This window comes from Electrophorus electricus, chromosome 19 (assembly GCF_013358815.1).
Source record: "Electrophorus electricus isolate fEleEle1 chromosome 19, fEleEle1.pri, whole genome shotgun sequence".
Taxonomy (NCBI): domain Eukaryota; kingdom Metazoa; phylum Chordata; class Actinopteri; order Gymnotiformes; family Gymnotidae; genus Electrophorus; species Electrophorus electricus.
Window position 1 is genome coordinate 10779994 of NC_049553.1, and position 23950 is coordinate 10803943.

The 23950-nt window shown below is 39.9% G+C and overlaps 3 protein-coding genes across 6 annotated transcripts in view; 2 read left to right on the forward strand and 1 right to left on the reverse strand.

Annotated features, from left to right (window-relative positions):
• Window positions 1-104: 104 nt before the first annotated feature.
• On the reverse strand, window positions 105-4330 carry ptgr1 (prostaglandin reductase 1). Its single transcript, XM_035536551.1, has 9 exons — window positions 4141-4330; window positions 3751-3872; window positions 3607-3652; window positions 3180-3239; window positions 1922-2089; window positions 1198-1471; window positions 904-1009; window positions 488-606; window positions 105-305 (listed from the first exon to the last, which is right to left on the reverse strand). Exons 2-9 carry the CDS (start codon window positions 3854-3856, stop codon window positions 195-197), a joined length of 990 nt encoding a protein of 329 aa, XP_035392444.1. The 5' UTR covers window positions 3857-3872; window positions 4141-4330; the 3' UTR covers window positions 105-194.
• A 169-nt stretch (window positions 4331-4499) lies between these two features.
• haus3 (HAUS augmin-like complex, subunit 3) lies at window positions 4500-9271 on the forward strand. 4 transcript variants are annotated; one of them, XM_035520037.1, is made up of 5 exons: window positions 4500-5461; window positions 5554-6570; window positions 6837-7291; window positions 7507-7792; window positions 8745-9271. In XM_035520037.1, the coding sequence occupies exons 2-5, from the start codon at window positions 5593-5595 to the stop codon at window positions 8958-8960; spliced, it is 1935 nt and encodes a 644-aa protein (XP_035375930.1). In that variant the 5' UTR covers window positions 4500-5461; window positions 5554-5592; the 3' UTR covers window positions 8961-9271. The 4 variants fall into 4 exon arrangements, with proteins under 4 accessions (XP_035375930.1, XP_035375929.1, XP_035375931.1 ...); XM_035520036.1 differs by having other exon boundaries at window positions 4500-4694; window positions 5377-6570; XM_035520038.1 differs by having other exon boundaries at window positions 4500-4694.
• Window positions 9272-9615: 344 nt separating this feature from the next.
• The window catches only part of poln (polymerase (DNA directed) nu), a 40564-nt gene continuing 26229 nt past the window's right edge, over window positions 9616-23950 (forward strand). The window contains exons 1-17 of the mRNA XM_035519987.1: window positions 9616-9759; window positions 10055-10133; window positions 10229-10330; window positions 10488-11113; window positions 12423-12550; window positions 14392-14988; window positions 15336-15505; window positions 15638-15750; window positions 16285-16424; window positions 16832-16900; window positions 17005-17065; window positions 17312-17376; window positions 18890-18973; window positions 19186-19278; window positions 19560-19616; window positions 20470-20523; window positions 21151-21216. Coding sequence (XP_035375880.1) covers window positions 9645-9759; window positions 10055-10133; window positions 10229-10330; window positions 10488-11113; window positions 12423-12550; window positions 14392-14988; window positions 15336-15505; window positions 15638-15750; window positions 16285-16424; window positions 16832-16900; window positions 17005-17065; window positions 17312-17376; window positions 18890-18973; window positions 19186-19278; window positions 19560-19616; window positions 20470-20523; window positions 21151-21216 — 2619 coding nt within the window. The 5' untranslated portion in view covers window positions 9616-9644. The remainder of the gene's footprint in view (window positions 9760-10054; window positions 10134-10228; window positions 10331-10487; window positions 11114-12422; window positions 12551-14391; window positions 14989-15335; window positions 15506-15637; window positions 15751-16284; window positions 16425-16831; window positions 16901-17004; window positions 17066-17311; window positions 17377-18889; window positions 18974-19185; window positions 19279-19559; window positions 19617-20469; window positions 20524-21150; window positions 21217-23950) is intronic.

Genomic DNA, 23950 nt, shown 5'->3' on the forward strand with positions numbered 1-23950 from the left:
AATAATAGCAAGATCCATCACTTGTTTAAACTTCTGTTCAAAATGCAATCCTAGGAATGGCAGAAACATCATGCTTTCTACGAGAGAGAGAGACCACACAACCCTGTGCAAAAATCAAATCCGATTTTATTCCATATTTAAAGAGTGCAGTTCTATAATGCTCATTTTTAAATGCAAGATGTAAAGCACAGACTTTAGACTTTAATTATGGCCTTTCCCATGTTCTCACCATGAAGCAGCCCCATAAAGGCTGTAGGCATGTTATCAAAGCCAGTGGTGACATGCTCTGTACACTTCAGTTTTCCCTGTGTGAAATGAAGACAGCATCCAGGGAGATTACGCTTTAAAACGCATGAAAATATTGCTTTTAAAATTAACAAGATCTCCATGACTGAACTACTCAAACTGAAGGACAGTCCCAGATACTGTCCAAGAGGCTTTACATTCACCAATCAAGAAAAAGATTCTAGGACAAGGAAACACTTGCCTCCTGCAGCCAGGTGAGCATCCTCTTCAGAGACTCCTGATTCTTATGCTCCCATCTCCCCACCAGGAAGCCCTCCATGTGCAACTGTTTCATGATCATAGTGAGCTGTGGATAAGGACCTGTGGCACACCACAAACATTTCATTTTCATTACCATAACTGCAGTAAAATGTCATTGTATGATTAACAACTGCATATTTCGGATTGTTGCGTAAACTGCTCGGTACAGAGAGCCTGTTTCCAAGAAATCATAAAATGTTTTCACACCTTATAGACCCAAATATAACAAGGCTATAGGGACAAGAGTGAGGATTAGTCAGGCATCTTACCATCGTGCATATTGGTGGACGCTCCAGTACATAACCAACATCTGATGCAATACTGCACAAAAAGTTGTGATATTTAATATAGGCAGACCTGTTTGAGGTTCTTTGTTGTTGTATGTGGAAATTCCTCCGCATACTGCAATCCTCCCAAAACATTTCATCTGTGGAAGGGCAACACTGGAGAAGTGTCCACCAACCTGTGAAAATGAATAGATAGTCCTTTAGGGAATCATGAAAACAGACACAGAACTCAGTAATTCTATACCTTTATGTACAACAGATTCATTTAAAAGCTGTGTTAAGAGTTTCAATCCCTCTCTTTTTACACGTCTTTAAAAACACACGGGTGACTTCCAGGTAAACCAAAAGGTATCCATCTACTTACATTATCAAAGTAACAGTCATAGCCCTCAGGGGAGGCCTGCTTCAGAGCTTCCTCTAGAGATTGCACGGTCTTGTAGTTAAACACATGGTCAAAGCCCAGCTCTTTCAGGTAGGCCACCTTGGCGTCGCTCCCAGCTGACCCCACCACCTTACATCCTTTCAGTTTGGCGAGCTGACCCACTACACTCCCTACAGCACCAGCTGCTGCATTCACCAGAAGAGTTTCCCCTGGTTTGATGGCCAACACCTCTTCTAAACCATACAGAGCTGTCAAACTATGAAGGAAAGTAAAGATAAGGATCCATACAAATATATACATTTAAACTACACACAAAACGATGAACAGGTTGAAAGAAGCCAAAAATCAACCAGTTGCTCAGCTTGACTTTCACCACACAAGTTGGAAATTGAGCCCTCTGCTGGCATCAAACGGGTGCAAAAGAAGAGGGTTTTACACTTAAATGCAACTCCTTCCATGAATAAAATCTCACACACAGAACCTTTCTGCAGTTAGTAGATGATGACTGTCCATTTAGAGCAATTTTCAAATTATAGACAAAACTGCAGGTGCTATAAATACTTCTTATATCAAAGTGCTATAATACTTAATACTTTTCATTCTTCTTCATATTTAAACAATTTCATTTTGGTACTTCACAATTGTTTTGTTTATATTAATTTTTTTTTTTTTTTAAGTTTTGTAAAGACAATTAAGAGGTTTGTACCCTGGCATTCCAATGGCTCCAAGAGCATGAGAGAAAGAAACATTTAGAGGCCAGTCATTCAGGAGGCGTATGAGACTAGTCCCATCTGATACTGTGTGTGTCCTCCAGCCACACTGGCCAACCACATGACTTCCCACAGGAAATTCTGGATTTTTACTCTGAATCACTCTGGAAAGAAACAACAAAAAAAAAAAAAAAAAAAAAAAAAAAAAACTTAATCCCACTCTACATGCATGGGTTACTTTACATTACAGTATGGTGATGTTACTTCAGTGTTTGTGTTTTTTGGTTTTTTTTTGTTTTTTTTTTGGGGGGGGGGGGGGGGGGGGCTTGCTTTACACCCCTGATGTAAAAGTCAGGTCATGGATGGTCAGAGTCCAGCAAAAGTTGTGTGACTGCCAGGTTTAGTAGTTGTGTCTGAGCAGATGCAATCAGCTGAGTTAAATCAGGTGTTTAAAAGCAGGTCAATCAAACCACACTGGTCTCTGGCCCTCCCATAGCAGGGTTAGACATCACATTGCTACATTAAACTAATAGATAACATCTGATTCAACACAATAAATCGCCAGGTTTAGTAGCTGTATAAGAGCAGAGCAATTGCAAAACTTTGCTGGACTCCAGCAGCAAATTTTGACACCCACTTTACATAAATGTTGTAAAGTTGAAAAAGAAGTCTTACATATTTTTCAAAAAGTAAAGTGTGCCAAGGAAAGCCAAAATGCACTATAAAATGGTGAGAAATAATTCAGTAGATGCCCTAGGACTTAATTTACCTAGAGAGCACAGCAATGATACATGCAACTTAGTAGTGCACAGCTGCTACCGTTAAAACCCTCTGCTGCCTCAAACGCAAACAAACCTGCTTACCTAAATTATAAATTAGTATTAACCAACTTTCCCCTTTAAAATAAGTTTTAAAAAAATTAATAAAAAGGTTTGCATGATTTGTTTCCAAATGGTATTTTAAAAGGTGGTTGTCCCTTGCCAAAATCCAATCCAATTTTACAGCTCACTCTGAAAAAAATGGATCATAGTTACTTAAACATTAAGCCAACCATTGCTTCTTTTCATAAAGATTAACTGTAGGTGATCACCAGCCACTGCACAGTTTTGTTTCTCACTCTTAGTGGACCTGCTGCACATCATAATTATAAAGAGATCTTCATAAGCCAAGTCAGGCATGCAACACTTGGGAACTTCCAAAATGGAGGCGAATGGACACAGTAACCTGTAGTGAAGTAGAGTTTGTCTCTCTTACTTGGCCACCTGAGTTCCAATCATCACATCCCCTGGTTGCATTCGAAAACGACTAAAAGGCCTGTGAAAAGTGAGAAACACTTGAAGGAACCCCTACAAAGAGCACTATTAATATATCTACAACACATTTTGCCTGCAGTGTTGTCTAGTCATGTGCAATTAGGAACAAACTGTTTAGTTACAAAGTCTTGTTATGAAACCACTGATATTTAATTTAAAAATATTGCAATTTAGAAATGACAATTCAGACTTGAATACAATGTAGACAAAAGTATGAAATATCCACTTTTCACTGCTTTGCATTAATTATATACATATTTACTTGATACTTATAATTTAAAAGATTTAGTTTTAAGCAACTGCCCTCAATCTAACGTTAGATCACTCCTCAGAACCCAAAGAACTTAACACAACACTGACATACTCACCACATGTAGGGGTCCACGCTTAGGAACATTGCCTCCACAAGCACCTCTGAAACAGTTATCCATGATGATCAAGAATAGCAAACACAATGCGTGCCATATAAAAGGGGGAAAAAAAAAAAAAAAAAGCCCATTTCCAGTCCCTACCTCCATCACTGAGTTCGGGGAGCTGCTCGTGCTTCAGCTCAAAGTCGCTGTATTTAGGGAAACCCTCAAAGTGTTGCTTCAGGACCCAGGCCTTGGCTTGGACCATCGTTCTGTTTCGGGAACTTTAGTTTATCCATGAATATAAATTCACAGGGACTTATCTAAGTTATTGAAAAAATTTTTAAAGTCAAACATTTCCAAATTTTATGTCCGGAACACAGATTTAAGGGCAAAATCATTAGCATTCATCACTGTGAACCTTTTAGTACAAGAACCAATGAGCCAACGTTTCCTCGTAACATTTAACTGGCTTAGCTGGCGGTTAACGTTTTCCACACACGAAAATGAAGATACTACACAACCCCTTACATAAAATTAAAACTTGTTTACCTGATCTAACGCCGCTTGAAAATATATACTTGTTTAAGAGTTTGCTTTTTTAAATCTATTCCTTATATGGCTCTACATAGAATTTATTGTCAGTGAAACTGGAGTGAAGCATAAACTGTACGAAGTAGGTTAAAGCCAGCACTAACTACAACGATGCTGCTAGCCTAGCTTACCTAACCGTGCTGATACAATTCGCCTTCCATTGGGTATATATACTGATTCGTTAACCAAATACGTCAGCACGTTTGGTTTTTTTTTTTTGGAAACATAAAATCAATGTTCCGAGAAAATATGGAGTAAACTGTAATACGAGTTTATTTTAGGTGTTGTTATGTATGGAGTGCATATGCCATTTAAAATAACCAAAAATTAATTGTAATTTTATAGCGAATGAAGTGACGTAGACGCGCGCCCTTTTTGTACCGTTGAATAAGGTTCACGAGACAGTAGAGTCGGTTATAAACCAAAAGACCGTTGATCTATCTAAGCTATCTGTCTAGGTCGTCCGCAGAAAGTACATCGGCATAGCTATTTAGCTAGTGTTTTATTAAGAGGTAAGCATTTGTTCACGTTTGAAAATACCGCTTTATTTTTGGTTTATTCAAATTGTTTCGCTAGATATACTCGCTAGCCCTTTTAAAATCGTCACACTGATGTTTCCTGTGTAGCCAGCTAACCTATGTTAGCTAGTCATGATATCTAAAGTTAACGCTAATGCTAGCTAACTATTGTTACCTTCTGGCAATTATGTAGTGAGCTAAATACCTAGCTAACTAGTTACGGTTATCTAGATAGCTGGCGTTAGGTTAATATAACTATTTATGTAACGTTAGTTAAGTTACGGTTATCTATCTAGTTTAATGACTAGCTTGGCTAATGCTAGCTAACTAACTAGCTAGTTCACTTTACCTCATCTAAACTATGGTCACCTACGGTTAGATAAACGCCAGGATAACTATGTTAACTTCTTATGTTGAAATAACTAGCTAGCGTTAGCTACTTGGCTACTAAAATGTTATCATATCTAGCGATAATTAATGCACAGTGGAGAAGTTGAAAGCATTTAATAACCGTTATAGCCAGATATAACACAAAAGTGTCGCGTCTCTTATTTTAACCTGTCTTTAATTTGCGATATCTGGAAATAGCAGTTTCAAGCGTACAATTGTGGATTAATCTTGTCTAGTCTAGTGACTGCCAGTGAAATTCACACGTTTTCATTATTCCCTTTAAAAGGTGATATGATGTGCCAGTCATGGATTACGTAATTGAAAATGCCTGCGTGTGAATATGTACTAAAGACGCTAACTGGATACTAAAGGTTTTGCGTAGCTCTTATTTACTCAGTATCTTTAATCCTCAATTGGTTAGCGTTAAATAAACTGGACTGTGCTGTCTCGCAATTTACTACAGGGGAAGGCATAAACGTGTTTGAGGGATCTACTTTCAAACATGCTAAATGGGGAGAGGTTCGTTGAGGCGCTTGGGCGATTGGGTTATCCAGGAGCACCGTCGCTCAGAGGTTCAGAATTCGATTGGTTGTTCGATGCTGCGCCAGACAATTTGCATCTTTTCCGCGTCTTCTGTCACCGCTTGAGCCGCAACAATGTCCTCACACCGGAGGAAGTGCAGGCATTTCGAGTGCTACGTGAGTCTGGGAAACCCATCTTGGATGAGACTTCGTTGGGGGAATTACTGAAGACATGTGGGCACAGCAGCAGTGCAGTGGGTGTACATGGGTCACTGTCTTTGCTGTGTGAGGAGGGAGATGTTTCTGTGGAAGACCTGGAGGCTGAACTGCAAGCCCTGCGAAAAGAAAAGCAGCTAAAACTGTGCAGGCTGAAAAAGCTCCAGATGCTGGCCTCCAGTCGGGGAGCTGATGCATCTGCGGCTCTTGTGCTGTGCCAGGGTGCGTGCAGTGCCACAAATGATGCCAACTCTGGTCTCGCTGTCGAAAATGCCACCACCAATGCTGCCTTAGAAGACCTTGTGGAAGAGGCCACAAAGCTGGCTGGCTTCCTCCATGCTGTGCTCCCATCCATGGAGAAGAAAGATGGAAACCCCTTACCTCCAGCCCCTCAGTCAGGACCACCAGTCCTGCTGTCCCAGCTTTCCCTGGAGCCTTACCTCCGGCAGGAGGAGCAAAACACTAGGGCTCTGGCCACCTATACCCAGCGACAGTTCTTCCAGAGCATCTCTGACATGGTGGAGACCTCCACCTCCAAGTGCTTCCAGGTGAAGGACCTGAGCTGCTGCAGCGAGAATGAAGAAGAGGATGAAAAGGTGGTGGAGAGCAGGAGGAAGGAGATGGCCCAGCTGCAGTGGGCGCACATTGTGGCGCAGCACCAGCTTTTGAAGGCACAGGCAGAGGAGCAGGGAGATCGAGCACTGAAGGACTGGCTTATGGAGCAGCTCAATACCCCAAAAGAGGTACAGCACACATTGAAGGGGCCTTTAGACTTGAAACAAGTCAGGAATTAATGAATTACATTTTTATGCTATAAACAATTTTCTTTACTTGAAAGCTGGCAAATGTATGAGGGGGGGGAATTGACCTAGCTGATAATAAATTATTGTGGCTTTGTGTGCAGTAGATTTGCAGTTTTGTTTATTGTAAATATTGGCATAATTGACAGCATTTTCACATTTTTTGGTATTCTCTTTCACTTCTCTGCTCCTTTCCTGTTCCGCTCTAGCCCTTGGGGTCCCTGCAGGCCTCCTGGCGAGAGCCTGCATTGCGCTCTGAGCTTCTCTCTGTCCAGTCCGACCTTGACGCTCTGATGCGTGAGCCTGTCCACTCAGCTCTCAGGGATAATGCTCGCCTGCTTAATGTGCCCGTAGTGCACGGTGATCTGGCACTCCAGATTGCCCGACGGAACTACTACACTTCCCGGCAGGCTGAGGTCAGGGACCAGCTCCTCCGCCAGAAAGCCTCTTTTGAGCTGCTGCGGCTGGCCCAGGAAGCTGAGCTTCGTAGGGGGAGGAGGACCATGACTCAACTGGAGGAGGTGGCCCAGAGGCTAGAGGGGGCAGCTGAGATGGCAGCTCAGAGAGGGAGCACTCTGAGCAAGCCTGAACTGACCCAAACACCTTGCTTGGGATTTAACACGAAGCTACAGGTCATCAGCTCCAAGGATGCACCCTTTAGCAGGTGGGAAATTAATGAAGATAGTGTACATTTCTTGTAGTCTCACATTAAAATGTAAGTATCCACTTTGAAGGCTGCCTGTATTCTCACATTACTTTTTTTTGGTTGTTGTTGTTATTATTGTTGTTCAACTTTTTTGTATAATTTCCATAATTCATTTGTTGACCTGTTCAAATAAGTTTTTTGGGTGTGTGTGTGTGTGTGTGTGTGTGTGTCAGACTACTGCATATGTTGGAAGTGGGTAAGGACCCTGGTGAGTGTAAGGATCCCCTCAAGACATACGGCAAGCTGGAAGTGGAAGCCTCTTGCCTGCACGGAGAACTTATGTCTGTTCGTGAGGCTTTGAACGGGGCCACTCGTGAACAGAGCTACACTGGTGCACGTTTAGAGCGGGACCGTGATGCTCTGGAGCGTGCAGCCTATTCCCACATCATGCAGCCTCTCCTGAGGCCGCAGGTACGTGCTACAGCCACACCTGCTCAGGAGCTCTGCCCCAACGTACAGGTATGTCTTTCTTGCACCTTTATTTTCCTTGTCCTCATCCTCACCACCGTCCCCCATTTTGAGATCCCCTATAGGCAAAGTGAGTTGTTCTTGATTGACAACTTTATTTCTTTTTGTTTGTGTGTGTGTGTGCGCGCGCGCGCATTTTGGGTTAAGGTGGCACAGTTGGTTGGATTGGACTGTTTCTGTTGCATGCTGGGTTGATAGTTTTGCTATTTCTGATTTTTATTTTCAAAATGTCACATCTTGCTTAAAGCATCCTCTTATTGGATGATTTCTTAATGTGTTCATGTCTTTCAGCCATTTCCTTTTCACTTTCTTTTTGTGTTACTGGTTACAGTTTTGTTCTCTGGGCATTTTTATAGATGCTTTTACCAGCTATGGCATTACATTTGTGTATAGCGTGGTTGTTTACTTTGAATATTTGTTTAATTTAAATTATGCAGATTTTTCCAGGTCAGTACAGTTTAAGTTTACTTGCTCTCTATTATTATAATGAATTAATAGTAATAAATCACTGCAAAGCAGTGTGGTGTTGTGGTGTTTGTATGAGCTAGACTACTATCATACTAGACAATAATAAGCAGGTCATGATTATTAATATTGATTTTTTAACCCCTTTTTCAAACCCTGTTTTTGGGGGAGAAGACCTTTTTTTAATAACAAATATATAAAGAATATTTATAGAGAGATTTTTCTTGACCAATTATTATAACACATTGAGGTAAAGGTAGGATATAACAGTTTGTCTAAAATATCACACTATTGAATACACTATTTATGTAAAATAAAAAATGAATATATTACATTTAGATGTCTTGGAATGGACAACTTGATTTCATGTAATTTCCAAGAAAAATGTTTTTTTGTCCAGTACAGTTGTACAGATGGTGATTGTGCAAATTGTTTATTAAAGATCTGTAAAGCCTCGATGCCTTCTGTTCCTTTGCAGGCGTTATCTATGGTTCTGGGGGAGCTGGAAGAGAAGCAGAAGAATCTATATAAGCTGTTGCAGGACATTGTGGGAGACCTGAGAACCAAAAGAGCTCAGCTGGAGAAAAGTGCCGTCCTCAGGCGAGAAAGAGAACTATATGTCTACTTCCACCTGGATCCTGCCCTGCTCAGCAAGGCAGTGAGGGAGATGGAAACCAAGACTGGTGTTAAATAGTTCAGGGGGCAGATGGCACTACTGATCCTGTATAGGTGAAGGTCCCTGGTCACAGGGATTCATCATTCAGAGGAATATTGCCTTGAAGCCTGTGCTGCTCCCAATTTTTGCTCAAGGAGAACATTTATGTCCTGGTGTTTGCAAACACATCCATCTTCTGATGTCTCTTCTGCACTGTGACTAAACTGCACAAAAAGTTGGTAACATTAGACAACATACAGAAAATACAATTTGTGTTTTTCTTTGTACAACTATTTGAATTTGACAATTTAATAAGATATTTTATAAATAAACTACCATCTGTCCTTGTCTGCTTCATGTTTTGTCATTATGTGAGACTGATGTAATGGCCTAGATTCCTCATCATTACTTACGTCCAGTGTTTTATGAGAAATGCGTTGAGGCTGTGAGTCTATGACGTTGATATTCAAAGCTACGAAACAGTTTTTAAGCTTAATTGCAAGCAGTATATTTGCAATACATAAACTGATTATAAGCACTATGAGAAAACAAAATGAACTCAAGTTCATTCAAAAATTGACATTGATATGTCTTGTGTAACCCAATCAGTCCAAAATGTCAAATCATCTTAAAGCAATTGTAGCCTAGACTAATTATTCAGTGTGGTACTGTCTCTTTGTGTTTGTAGGACAGACACTGAGGGAGGAGAGAGGAGCAGATGAGATGGAGAGTTATCCTAGCAGCACACTGACCACTCACCCTCTATCTGCAGATGCACAGGCCATCATGGCTGCACTGAGGGCCCAGTATGCAGGCAGAGTAGAAAAGATCCAGTGCAGTGAGTCATGACCAGCAGCAGAAACCTGCTTTCATAAGGGCTGAAAGAATCACTACATAGTGAACATGACTTAAAGTGGGAGTGTATGCTAAGGCTATTTTGACAGCTATATTATGGTGAGGTGCCTAAGTCCCCAAAAAGTCAAGACTGGCCAATAAGAAATTAGGAAAGGATGTTCATGCTGGGCATCTTGCATAAAATGTTAACTAACTATACCTTCTGCCTAATGGACCAGTTTGTGAATGATCCCCATAACTAGAGCATTGTCAGGATTGCCTCTTTGTCTCTAAAATAGTGGACTCATTCAACGGCAGACCCATGCAGCCTCAAAGCAAGTACTACAAAACTGCAGAGCTACCCCCACAGACCAATATGTGAGCATAGTTACATGTGATATGCGGTAGTGAAGAATGCCATTGCTCTGTTGATTGTGTATTACACCTGTGCTGTGTGTTGGCTCTGGGCTCAGGCATTATCTGGGCTCTCATTCTCAGAGGGAGAGAGCAGTAAGATCTGCCCAGTCTACCCTTATAGAGAATCCCAGCTCATACCCTAAGCCACAGTGGACAATGTGAGTTTGGATGACCAGTTACTTTTGTTGGGGTTATTTTTGGGGGAAGGTGGGCATATCCTATCTTTCCTTTGCATTTGTTTTTAGATGCATCTATGGAAATGTTCAGCTAATTAGCCTCCAAATGCAAATTTATGAGTAATCTTTCTCCCTGCAGACTTCACAAAGAGAAAGAGAGAGGATTTTTCTCTCACTCACCTAAAACAGAGCACCACGGTCAGTTTGGCATTCAACTGTTCCAGTCTGGGGATAACACGTTTAGTCAGTGGGGAGAAGATGAAGCAAGCGATTGGAGACTGATAGACCATGGGGATGATGACAGTTTGTTAGCATTAAATGCTGGCAATGTCACAGTACCAGGGAGCCCGGAGCCTTGCTCCAGGAAAGGCTGCACTAGCTGGGGAAATCAAAATGCCGGACCAGATGTAGCATTTCCCCAGACACTGAGTGAGATCTCCGGTAGGAAGGGAAAGGTTCAACAGCTGTGCCCTAGTGAAGGTACAGCCAGTGCAGATAGAATTCCCACTGTCATGCAATGGAGCATTGGTCATCTGCAAACACCCACACTAACCTGTTCCAAGCAGTTTGAAGAAGACGACCATGGGCAGGGGAGTGAAATTGAGAAGGGAAACAGAGGAGGGTCTGAAGCAATGGACTTTTTTGAGGAAAGACTAGCAGAAGTTGAAGGGGTGATTGCTATGTTGGCGCAAGAGGAGAATAATCAGCAGGGTTTAGCAAAGGTTCAGTTTAATGGATTTTTGTCTGAGGGCCTAGATAAAGGCGGTAGTGACAAGGTATTAGTGTGTGGAATTGGACAGAAAGAACATTTACAAAAACCACATCTCAGCCATCTGAAAGAGTTCACGGAAAAGTCATTAACCGATCAGAAATTTCTGAATATTTCCATCTTGCCTGATCCCAGTAGTCCTGATCAGACTGTAAATGGAAAACCGTGTTTTTCAAGTAGGAAACATTTGCAAATGCCAGTCAGTGGAATGCTAGATGTTGCTACTGTGCCTTCTGCTTCAATTAAAGTGTGTGATTTTGACCAACACACAGTAGTCAGGAACAATGGCTCAGTGGACAGAAAGAGAGAGACAAGACTAGGGAAAAGGGGAAGATCCCGTTACTTAACTGGTAAGTGAAATGCTTAAAGTGTCCAGTAGGGGGTGCGCAAACACTTCCTGTCTACAGTGCATCTTTGTTCTCAGTGATTACTTCTTAACACTCAGCAACATGTACTCCCGAATAGCTCTTCAGATCAGCTGAGAGGGATCGGTACATTGCAGAGTTAGTGTTTTCCATTCCCGATTTAATTAATCAGCTCATTTTCAAATCTTTCACCTTAAATTAGATGTACTAGAGCAGAGGAAAAACAAAACGATGCAGTAAAACCTATTGTGATGGAGTTGAGAACTACAACCCAGGCCTGTCTAAGTGGCTAATACCTTAACTTTATTTTTCATTGGTATTTGTTTCTCTCTCTCTCTCTCTCTCTCTCTCTCTCTCTCTCTCTCTCTCTCAGAAGTGCTGATGTATGTCATCAATTACAAAAAAAACAGACTGGACTAATATTCACTGTGCATGCTAAATATCCATTGAAAATGCTTTTTAGCCATGGGGTTATCTGCAAGTATAATACTCTCCATAAATACATGCTATGGTCACATACCAAGTTCTTAGTGTTTAATGCATGTGATTTCCTTTAAAGAGCTGACTTCTATAAACCTTGATCTGTCTTACCTGTAATCTGTTTTGATCATTGTGCTGTCAGTGTTCAGCAGTATGCGCTGAAATAATGATGATTAAAGGGAGCTGTTAATTCACAAAGAACAGTTATTCTACTCTCTGCTGTAGCAAAATCTTTCTTTTTCTTCTTTTTTTAACTATGGCCACACACTGACCCAGAGTGTATATATCCAGAGTGTATACATGATATATTAAGTTGATTTAACTGGTAAAACAACATAACTGATTATGTGATGCTACAATCAGTTATGCTGAAATTAACCAAAAAATGTTTGGTATCAACCCAAACATGTTATGTATGCTTGTGTATGTGCCCATGTAGTCTCTTGTATTCTTCATATAGACTTTTCTATGCCTTACACAAATTGGAGAAATATTCAGAAGGCATCCAATGACGGTAGCACAGAGAAAGAGCACAGGGTGCCGCCTGTTGTGACAGGAGTGCATCACAACCACCAGGTCCTCTCACAGGTAAGGAGACTGTTGGAAGGTGCTCATGTACTATGATTTTAGATCAGGACTTCCAAAAGAAAATACTACTGATGCCTGATTAGTGAAAACTAAGTAGAGGAGCCCAACAACAGAGTGAAATGTAATTATGCATGGCTTTCTTATTAGGTGAGCCAGTTGACTCTAAATGTTTGGTTATTTCATTGTTTCATATGCTTTTTGTCAATCAATGCTGTTATAATAGGAGCTTACTTAATGTGTCCCTTTGATTTTCCAAAGGTCAACTGTGACTTGTATCTCAGCAAACGTCAAAGGGCATGCTAAGATATATATTGAATCTAATTGGTCTGAATTCTCCAGGTTCCAGGGTTCACCTTGAATTTTATTTATATGGCTTTTACCTCTATTTGAACAGAAGCAGCTGAATCATTTGATCTTCCTGACCTCTCTAAATAGATCCGGAATAGTATGCTAGAATTTGTTGACAACATTAGTTTGACTTGTATTATGTGCAATGGTGGTGTCAGTGTGTAAGTGTGTGCATGCACATTTCTGTCACACAGTGAAGAGCTTTAAGGTTGTTCAGAAATGCTGCTTGGGTAGAAGTAGTGCATTTTTGGAGCAGTTAAAGTTACTGTTGACCTCTGCATTAATCATGTGGAGAACAGACCATACTGCAGCCATCAGCACTACTGCAGTGCATTATGGGGTTGTTCATTCTGAATTGATGAATGTATAATCATAGTCAAGTTTATTCTGTGTATCAAAGAAAAATAGAAAGACTCCCCTGGGTACTGAAACATAGAATTTGTTCATATAAGGGAGAAGTCCTGAACTTTTTCTTTTTCTTAGAACAAAATATAAATACAAAATATCTTACACAAATTGATAAGCATTAGTTCATTCAGACCCACACCTGCAGATAAATTAATTCAAATCAGTGCACATGTGAATAAGTCAATATATAGTACATGCTATTCAACATATCTATATATGTACAGACTCATGTAATATTATTCATTACTTGGGATTACTGCTAAATAAAAGGGTTGATCAGTGTGATTTTATCAGTTTTTCTAATATACATTTATGTGAAATCAGCTCAAGGTGAGATAACATAATGAATAATGGAAACATGCAAATGTCTATGCAGGTAATGTGAAGAAACAAAATTTCTTCAGGAGACTAAAGTTGTAAGTATTGGTCTGTTTAGACAGAATGCAGTAATGATCAAATTGGCTTTTCCATTTTACTGATATATGAATATTTGCTGAAAATAGCTGGTTGAGAATTGGCTCAAATCTGTCTTAAAATAATACTGATTGTATTTGTTTTCACAAAATAAATAACCCACAGTTCTTAATTGCTCAATAAAAACAACAATATACTTTGGATGCACATATCACCGTGTAAAGTTCTAGTGTGATATGGATGAGGTTTTGCTGTTTAGGAATCTTGAACTAAGTGGTTGTGCAGTTAACTATGAAGACTGGGTTTTTCCCATTAATCTCTTGGAGGCAGGAGATATCTTTTGAGGTGGTACTCTTTAAATGATTATAGATTATAGAGAGTCATCTAATTTATACTTTTTACAAAACACTAATCGGATGGCCATGCAGAAGAGCAGGGAAATGCTTAAGAATGAAGTTAATGATAATTTCAAAGGTGTTGTATGACTGTATAATGACTCATAATTGCTTGTAATGAATGAACAGAATTAATGATCTGGCATCATTGCCCTACTTTTACTGTTTAGAATGAGATATTTTATGTTACTCTCTTTTCTGTCTCTCCAATCAGACTTATTTAAATATCTAAATCTCATTCATTCACTGACTCACTCCATACCAATCATTTTACAGGTGACTACAGGGAGTTATAATACAGAGAGTCTGACCAAAATTGTCCTTCCACACAAGCGACCAGGAAAATGGGAGCCTCCACGACCAGCACAGGGACACTCCAGAGTTACTCTGTCCCAGGAGCTATGTCCTAAACAGATAACCAGCATTCCAAAACTCTCAAGCTCCTCTTCATCTTCTGAAGTGCAAGTTTGTCACCAGACAGAGCAAAGTGAGAGTACAAGACAGCCTATAAACTCAGCGAATTATGCTCAGTCTAGGGAAAAGAGGCCAGTGGAGAGTGCAGCCCCTCAGAGAGAATGGAAGAAACAAGAACACAGCACAAAGATTCACTCCAACATCCCTAAGCCTTCCAAACAGAGGTGCTTTGCCTCAGAACTGAAAGACCAGTTAAACCTGGATAGAAACACGGAAGTGGATGTGACCTCAACTTCATCCAAAGTTACCCTAGCCTTGACCTCTGACCCTCGAATATGTGATGCCAGCCATCTCTCACAAGAAGTGAGGATGTGTGTATTGGAGGAGGCCAGGAGAGCAAGGGCACTAGTAGCTACGATGGTATATCTGGACGGAACAACACAGTTGGACCCTGAGCAGGTAGGCTGTGAATCAGGCTTACAGAAGTGTAATGGTGGTGAATTCCAGAGCAGTGTTCCTTACTGTAGACCATAATATTCAGGATATTCTTTTGTGTTTTGCATTTTGTTTCTATTTTTATCATTGCTTTCCCAAAGTCTTTAGTCCTGCTTATGTTATGTTATTTTATAATGTGTCTGTAATGTGTCTACATTAGGTTATTGCCCTATATTCCATAAGAATAATTTTATTGGTTTTCCTTGCAAAGACTTGAAGGTTCCAATTGTGTTGGGCCCTGAAAAAAAGAGAGAGAGAGAGAGAGAGAGAGAGAGAGAGAGATGACCTGTTTTCTTTGTCCTTGTCTGCAGAAGTCTACCCCTGCTGTGTGTGGGTTTCTGGTTCTCCTCAAGAAGAGTCTGGACTCAGAGAACCTGGAGGAGAGTGGAACTGCTGAGGAGAAACTCCTGTTTCTGAGACTGGAGCATCGGCCTGTATGGGCCCAACAAGACCAACAACACAACCAGGATCTGTTCACCAAGTATGTTTGTGTGTGAGAAGAAGAGAAAATTGCCTGTGCCAAGGTCCATAAATATCCCAGCAGTACCTCAGCGGAGACGGTGGAACTTGTTATTGCTTTTAGAGCTCTTGTTAAACACTGTGTGTGTTATAGAGAGATGCTTCTGCAGATGGTGTGTGGAGCTCAGAGTTTAGTGTGTTACAAAGCCAAAGACCTGCTTCGGATGGCACTCACACACTTCAGCGGGAATCTGAGCTGGAAGCAAGGCAAGATGATGTCACCATTCATTATACATACCAGCTGTATATCCTTTATAGTAGTTACTGTGGACCATGGATGGAACACAATAGTGCAAAATATTATTTTTTACATTGGTGACTATATCGTCTGTGTCAGTGTGTTGCTTTGTCATTCAGAAACAACAGCTATTTCATTTTAAGAATCTACACATTAAACACATGTTGTAATATCTAGGAACTTGGTGTAGAATTGTTAGAAATGTGCATAATTTGAATGTGTCTTAAGTTGCTTGATGGTGGCTGCAGAATAGAGCACACTAAAACAAGCTGCATATCTGTTATATCTTTGGATTGCTGATATTTGTTGTAGGTAGTATGTTATTAATGCTGTAATATACAATATGTACATTCTGAAGGGTCATTACAGTATGATTGTCACAATTACGGTGCTCCCAAGCCACTTTAGCCTTTATGTTCTTACTGTTATTAAATATGATGTGATCTGTTGTTAAAGGCAGTTATTGTGAACTGGGGATGGTGTATATATGCTCTTCTGTGCAGTGAGCAGTTGCCAGGTGTTGGATCCTCAGACAGCTGCCTGGTTACTGGATCCTGCTGATTCTGCCTCTTGCTTCCAGGACCTTCTCAACAAACACTGCTCACACCCGGCCACATACACTCCACAACCTGCATTCAAAAAGGTTGCACACACACAGAAACCTATGTCTGCATGCTATCACAATCTGTACTCAGACCCTAGAACATTACAATAACTGAGACTTGTACACATGCATCCATCCACAAAGGCTAACACATGCACATACTAACCTTCCCTTCCCTTGGACACAGAAAAGTCAGAACCGGCACAGGAATACACATATTCACAAGGCACATACGGAGCCAGGAAACTAAGAAAACATGGTCACATATATACTAACACACATGTGCACAAGTCTTTTTTAAAAGTTTCTTCCTTTCCACTGAATTCATTTTTTATAAAGGAAGACGATTCCTGGTGAGTAAGAAACCTCTGAAATGTTCTGTTTCACCACAATTTTTAATCTCTTTTTCTCTCTCTCGCTCTCTTTTTTATTCTTTTTTTTTTAAGGTAACCCATATTATCTCCAGTCTGTCTCATCTACACATGTTAATGGTAGAGCTTCAAAACAAATTGCAGGTACATTACATTTACTAGAAAAAAAAAACTTTATACAAGAACAATTTTTGTCTTAAACACACATACATACACAATTTCACATGCACAGTTTGCTCCCTCCATAGATGCAAGGCCTGTGGCAGCTGTACTTCTGCATGGAAATGAAGATGATTCCATTGTTATCAGGTACTCTGTTAATAGGACTTAATTTATTACATCTATTACATATTTGAGATCTAAAAGTATAACTGAAGTAAGGGCCAGTCTAATAAGGGAACATGCATTTCAGTAGTCATGCTTACTATATTGTCCATTCATCTTCATTACCAGAATGTCTTGTAAGAAAGCAATTAATAGTCATATATCTACATATTCAATTACTCTGAGTACTCATAAGTGCTCTCCCTTGCTCTCTCTCTTCTTTTTTATTAGCTATGGAGAGCCACAAGATCTATGTGGATAAAAAGGCCTTAAAGAAGACTTCAGAGATACTGGGGGTAATGGAGACAGAGAGCGAGAGACAGACTCTGCGTGTGTGCGTGTGCGTGCGTACGTGCGTGTGGGAGAGAATGGAAGAGGACGGAATCTGTCAGAATATTTCTTTGCAATGATGAAAACAATTAGATTGGAAACTTAATGTTTTTTGTAAATACATACAGTCTGTTTCAAAATTAATGGAATGGCAAGGCCAATTTTATTTTTGCTATACACTGAGATCAAAAGATGAATTTGACATGATCAGATCAGAATTACACCTTTGACTACCTGATATTTATATCTAAATGTGTTAAACAACTTAAGTAGCAGACCACCCAATTTTTAGGTGAGCAAAATGATTAGAATAGGTAGTCTTTAAAGTAAATTAAAGGAAATAACACTGTATCCAGCTAGCAACCCACAGATATCACCAAACCTTTGCATGCTTCTTTGTGATGCATTTACGACAGCTTGACCAATCACATATTCTAAAACCCTCCATTTTTCCCACCTGAATTAAGTATTTTGTTGTGTTGGCAGTATGTTTTGGGTCATTTGGATCATTGCCCAATTAGTTTGGATGCATTTTTCTGTAAACTGACAGGCAGAATGTTTCTACAGTCTATAGGCTGCTACCATCATGAGTTATATCATCAGTATACAGTACATTAGTGAGCCCACTCAGTAAGCAGCCAGTCGAGCCTTTGCCATGACACTACTTCCACTATGCCTAACACATGAGCTTATGTGTAGTATCATGGACAGGTCCTTTCCTTTTCCACACTAGAGATTCATCTGGGTCTCATCAATCCATTAAACACGCCAGAACGTTTGTTGCTCCTCGTTATATTTCCTTGCAAATTCCAATATGGCCATCCAATTATAACTGCTGGATGACTGGTTTGCATCCTGTGGTATGGCCTCTGTATTTCTGCTGTCAAACTCTTCTCTGAATCGTGGAAAGTGATACCTTCACCTCTGTCATATGGAAGTTGTTGGTGATTTTACTGACTGCTGTTTCAGGGGTTTTCTTCACAGCTTTCACAGTGTTTTTGTCTTCAACTGCTATTGTCCTTGGCTGACTTGTACAGTGACTGATTGGTTTCTTTCTTTTACCAGACATTCCAAATTGTTCATATCTTGTTCTTCTTTTGATTTCAAACTCAAATGTCTTCATTGCCTTGCCATTCCAGAACTTTGGAGAAGACTGCATACACACAGCAGGATATAAATAGAAAGAAGTGTTTGACTTCTGTAGCAGGGATCATTACTGCAGCAAATGCTCTCACACAGACACACACACATAGTCACTCATGCATCTGTGTGTGTGTGTGTGTGTGTGTGTGTGTGTGTGTGTGTGTGAAAGAGGAAAAAAAAAGGAAAAAAGTGTTCTCACAGGTACTTTGTCCTCTATTAGTTCTTTAGTTTTAGTATTGATGAATCAGTCAGGTACTTTCTGTTCTTTTTCTAAACATGTGATAACTGATTCTCAGCCTCTCTTTGCTCCTACCACCCCCTGTCTTTCTCGCCCAGACTAAGATGAAAGAATTGGAGCAGGAGGCTCATCAGGCTGCAGGTCAGCAGTTCCGGGTGTCCAGCAGTGCTCAACTTCGACAGGTGTGTTTGTGTTTGTGTTTGTGTCTGTGTGTTTGTGTGTGTGTATGAGGTATAGACAGACACACAAAGAGAGAACCATGTGGTCTAGCAGTGACAATCCGTGGTCAGTTGTGCTTATGTACATGCTACATTTTACCTGTAGAGAATGATATGCTGCTTGAAGGTTTGTATTTTCATCTCTGCATTCACACAGAAACTTTCTGCTATGTCAGGTGCTGTTTGAGAAGTTGCATCTGCATGAACGCTGTGAGAATAAAAACCTGCCCAAAACTGTGCTCAAGCAGCAGTCCACTTCAGAAGCTGTGGTATGTTTGTTTTGTTGTCATTTATTTTTTTATAACATTGTTTTGACTTCTGTACTCTAGCATGCTAATTTTTAAAGAGAATCAGATTTTTTACATATATCAGATGCGTTCCAAACCACCATGACAAAAAGTGCTACAGCGATAAGTGTTAATAGTGGAAGCATATTCATTTAGCTAACTTTTTACTGGCATAAGGGTTTATGACTAAGATTGTCAAAACAATAAGCTGATGACAGAATTAACCCTCCCCCCCTTCTCTTATGATTTCTCTTCTCGTACAGCTTTTACAGCTCCAGGGTCTGCACCCCTTGCCCAAAATCATTCTGGAATACAGACAGGTGTGTGTGTGTGTGTGTGTGTGTGTGTGTGTGTGTGTGTGTGTGTGTGTGTGTGTGTGTGTGTGTGTGTGTGTGTGTGTGTGTGTGTGTGTGTGTGTGTGTGTGTGTGTGTGTGTGTGTGTGTAAAACCCATTTTATACCAGACATGGTAACTGTACCACAGAATGTTGCGAGCAGTACACTGCTGTCTTAATCAGTATGATCTTTTACACTGTCCACATTTCGTACTCGGCACCACAGTGGTAATGTATGCAGATAGCAGAAAAATATGCTTTTGGTATATTTTTATTGCATACCACGCAAATGAGCAGTTTCTATCTACAGTAGAAATAGTGCAAAAATTGTTGTTCTTGCTTAGATCATGCAATCTAGGCCCATAATCAAAACAGAAAATAGCTCGCCCAGGTAATATTCTTTCAGTAGCATTAGCTACTGAAACATTGAGACAGGTCTAGACTAGAGTTTCTTCCTTTGTATTATTCATAGGTATTTGAACTTTTTGAAGGAAAAGTATGAGAAAACTCATCAGAAGGGAAACAGTTTTAGATTAAACGATGCATCAGAAACACAATCACCGTTGCCGAATTTTTAAGAGATATTATTTTTCCCACGGGAGTAGGCTACCGTACAGCTTAACCCCATTCCCATTGTCACTGCGCCCCTGTGCACACAGACTACTACAGTGAGTCATGTCTGGTGTGGAATTGCAAGCATTGCAGAGAAGCTGTGTCTTGTTGCACTCATTGCACAAGTTGTAAAGTGGTGGAGCTCCACCATCTCCATTGTAGTCTTTTTCTTTCACTCTTCAATAGATGTACAAGATCAAGACTACTTTTCTATCTCTCCTCAATAGGTGCACAAGATCAAGTCTACTTTTGTAGATGGGATTCTGTCTTGTATGACTAAGGTGGGTTAATTGAAGAGATCCATCATCCAGGTAGAATTTTGACTTTACTGGACAAATATCTCTGAGGGTTGGGCATTGAGATTTTACTGACTTTTACCATCAACATAATATCACAAATACCCCTATTTCAGAATCATCAGATCAGTATTATTAATATTATGTATAATATTAGTTTTAATGACCTAATTGGTATAGACATCTTATTTAATCAGAATTCAGTACTGAAAAAGATGGTGGAGTATAGCTGCATTTAATAGGCTGTTGTATAGAAGTACACCTAGGTACTTGTAGGTGACCATTGGTTATTGTGTGACTCAAGTTTGCTTCTGTTCTTTGTCAAACACATTAAGAGAAATGTCAAAAACCATGCTGTAAACCTATTGAGTGTGAACCTACTTTAACCACTGACACATATAAAGGATCTCCTGTGTTCCTGTAGCTCATTTGCTATAACGCAAGTAGACCAAGATGCTAGTCATACCATGTTCTTGGGTTTGATTCCCTGGAGTACATGTACAGACATACTGATAAATATGTAAGTTCTCATTTGTAAGCTCTGAATAAGACTGCCAAGTGCCATAAATGTAAATCTCTGTCTCCCTCTCTGACCCTCCCTGTTTCTCTCAGGCATTCATATCTTCCACATGGAATCAGACGAGTGCAGTAACTGGCAGACTGTCTGCCAAACATCCAGTGAGTGCACTTGCATGCCTTGCTCATTATATCCTTTTCTCCTTCCTCTAAAGTTTTTCTTCCTCTCACTCTTTTTTTCTCACAGTCATATGTCCTTTCTTTCCTTACCAAGCATTCATCATATCATCCTTCCTCTCATTCATATTTTCACATTTCTGTCTCCTCCTGTCTTCCTCTCCTCACTCTCACTCATTTGCTTAGAATCTGTTTCAGGCTGTCTCCTCCTCTTTCACGCCCTACTGTATTTTGGCATATCATCGCGTGCACACACACACACACACACACACACACACACACACACACACACACACACACACACACACACACACACACACACACACACACATGCCCAGACTAAGCTGTATGCTGCAGTGTAGCCGCTAAAACCCTGGTGTGGTCCTGTGCTTATAGACACTTCTCTCTTTTTCACCCTTTCACACATTCATAACACACTTTCATACATCCTTTCAAAACACAAAGACTTGTTGGAGAAAGCTCAAATGAGTGTGTGTATGTGCTTGCACATGCGTATGTGTGTGCTATAGTGCTTTAGTCATAATGTGAGCAGCTCTGTGAAATCAGAAATAGCTCTGCTGATATATGCATAAATCAGCAGACACATGGATACACAGAGCAGAGAAGAACAAAGTGAGACAATGAGGGAAATGTGGGAGGTGAAAGTAGCACATATGTGAGTGAGCGCATATGTGAGTACTAGAGTGTTTCTATGAATGTGGGTCATGTGTATTGCTGCCATTGTAGTTATTTTTAGACAGGAATGTCTATCTATATTGCTGAATCTATCACTCCAATGCCTGAGTACTAGACTGTAACTCAGTCTGGGTCTGTGGTAAACATTTACAGGCGCTCGCACACACTCAAGATTAATGTGCTTTGACACTGAGTGACATTTATTTGGTGTATTTTAGACAGTTAAAGCTGTGCTATATTACTTACTATCTCACTGTCATTGATTTGTGGAATTTTATAAGCCCTCTTACTCTTTCATTTGATTTTGTTCAGTGTTTGTTTTATAGACTCAATTGCTACCCCACCACGTTTTTGACATATTGTATCGGAACAAGTTTAATTCATTCATTCATTCACTCATTCATTCTTTCTTTTCTGACCTATTCAGTTCCCTTATTTTCATCTGTGGTTTTGACAATAACCTGAAAACTTTTTGAACTTTTGGATGCAACAGTACATTCTTGATATGAGTTTGCATTACAAGAGTTATAAGAATTATGCTACTCAAAAACTGTTGGAAACCAAAAAGCATTGTTTGATCCAAGAAGTCAAGTTTAAGAGTGAAGCAATGCTGCAGTATGAAGTAACTGTTATAAAGTAGACTGGGGTCCTGAATCTATCACATTCACTTCTTACCTCTGCCACTGTGTCTCATCTATTTTTCCATCATACTTTGGTAAGTTATCACTTCTAGTTCTAGTTTTGATCAGACATAGGTGTGTGTGTGTGTGTGTGTGTGTGTGTGTGTGTGTGTGTGTGTGAGAACTGATAGCAATAGCTCATGTCTTAGTCATTGTATTGACAGGGTCCTGCACACTCTCACACACACCACACACAATCACATATCACCTATGATCTCCGCACCTTCCATCTATACATTCCATCCATAATTCTGTCACTCTGTGCTTTGAGCAGCTGATGTTACCCTGATGTTGTCCACCATCACTATTGCACTCGCTTGAATTTGGGGTCAGATACGTCATAACAGTGCAGGATTTTAATCCATACCCCACTATATTGAACCATGTTTGAGAAGAAGATATTTGAGGATATGTAAAATCTAGCTATTGGTATCTGTTTACATGTATTATTTAGAAGAAGAACCCTCAATAAAGTATTTTATAAATAAATAAGCATCATTAGGTAGTGTAACCAACTTCTAAAATTTTAACTAATTACATTTTAAAGGAAATGAATAGTAGCAATAACAAGCCTGAGGATACAGTAGTCCCACATATCTGCGGTTTCACTAACTGTGGTTTCAACCACAGTCCAAAAATATTTAGAAGAAAATTCCAAATACAGTAAACAATTCATGAGTTAAATTGCTTGCTGTTCTAAGTAGTGTTATGAAATCTTGCACTATCCCACCCAGGACATTAATCTTTCCTTTGTTCAATGCGTTCATGCTGAGTATTCATATGCTGCAGTACAATAAATATTTGAGTGAGAGGGAGAACACATTCAAATGTTTATTACAGTATGTTATTGTAATTGTTCTATTTTATTATTAGCTATTGTTGTTAATGTCTTATTGTGCATAATTTAGAAATTAAATTTTGCCTTAAGTATGCATCGTATATGTAGGGTTTGCTACTATTCATGGTTTCAGTCATCTCAAGAGAGACTTGAAACCCATCCTAAATGGATACAGGGGGACTAGTGGACCTGCATGTGTTCAGTAAAAATAAATGTCTTTAAACACACACACATACTCCTGTAATAACCCTTGCTTCTCAATGCTACTTTCATCCTCTTTCATAGATGCACTCTTGCACACACTTCAGTGACCTTTCACATTTCTCTTTCATTTATAGTCACACTGTTATAGAAAGAAAGTTTTTTGCTTATGAAATTTAATTTATTTCACCACCTCAGCCAAACACTGAACTGAAAGTAGAACAAATCGAGTGAACTGAGTGTACTGTGTTTCCTTAATAATAGACATAACATTAAAATTGTGATATTGTGGCGGGCATGTCAC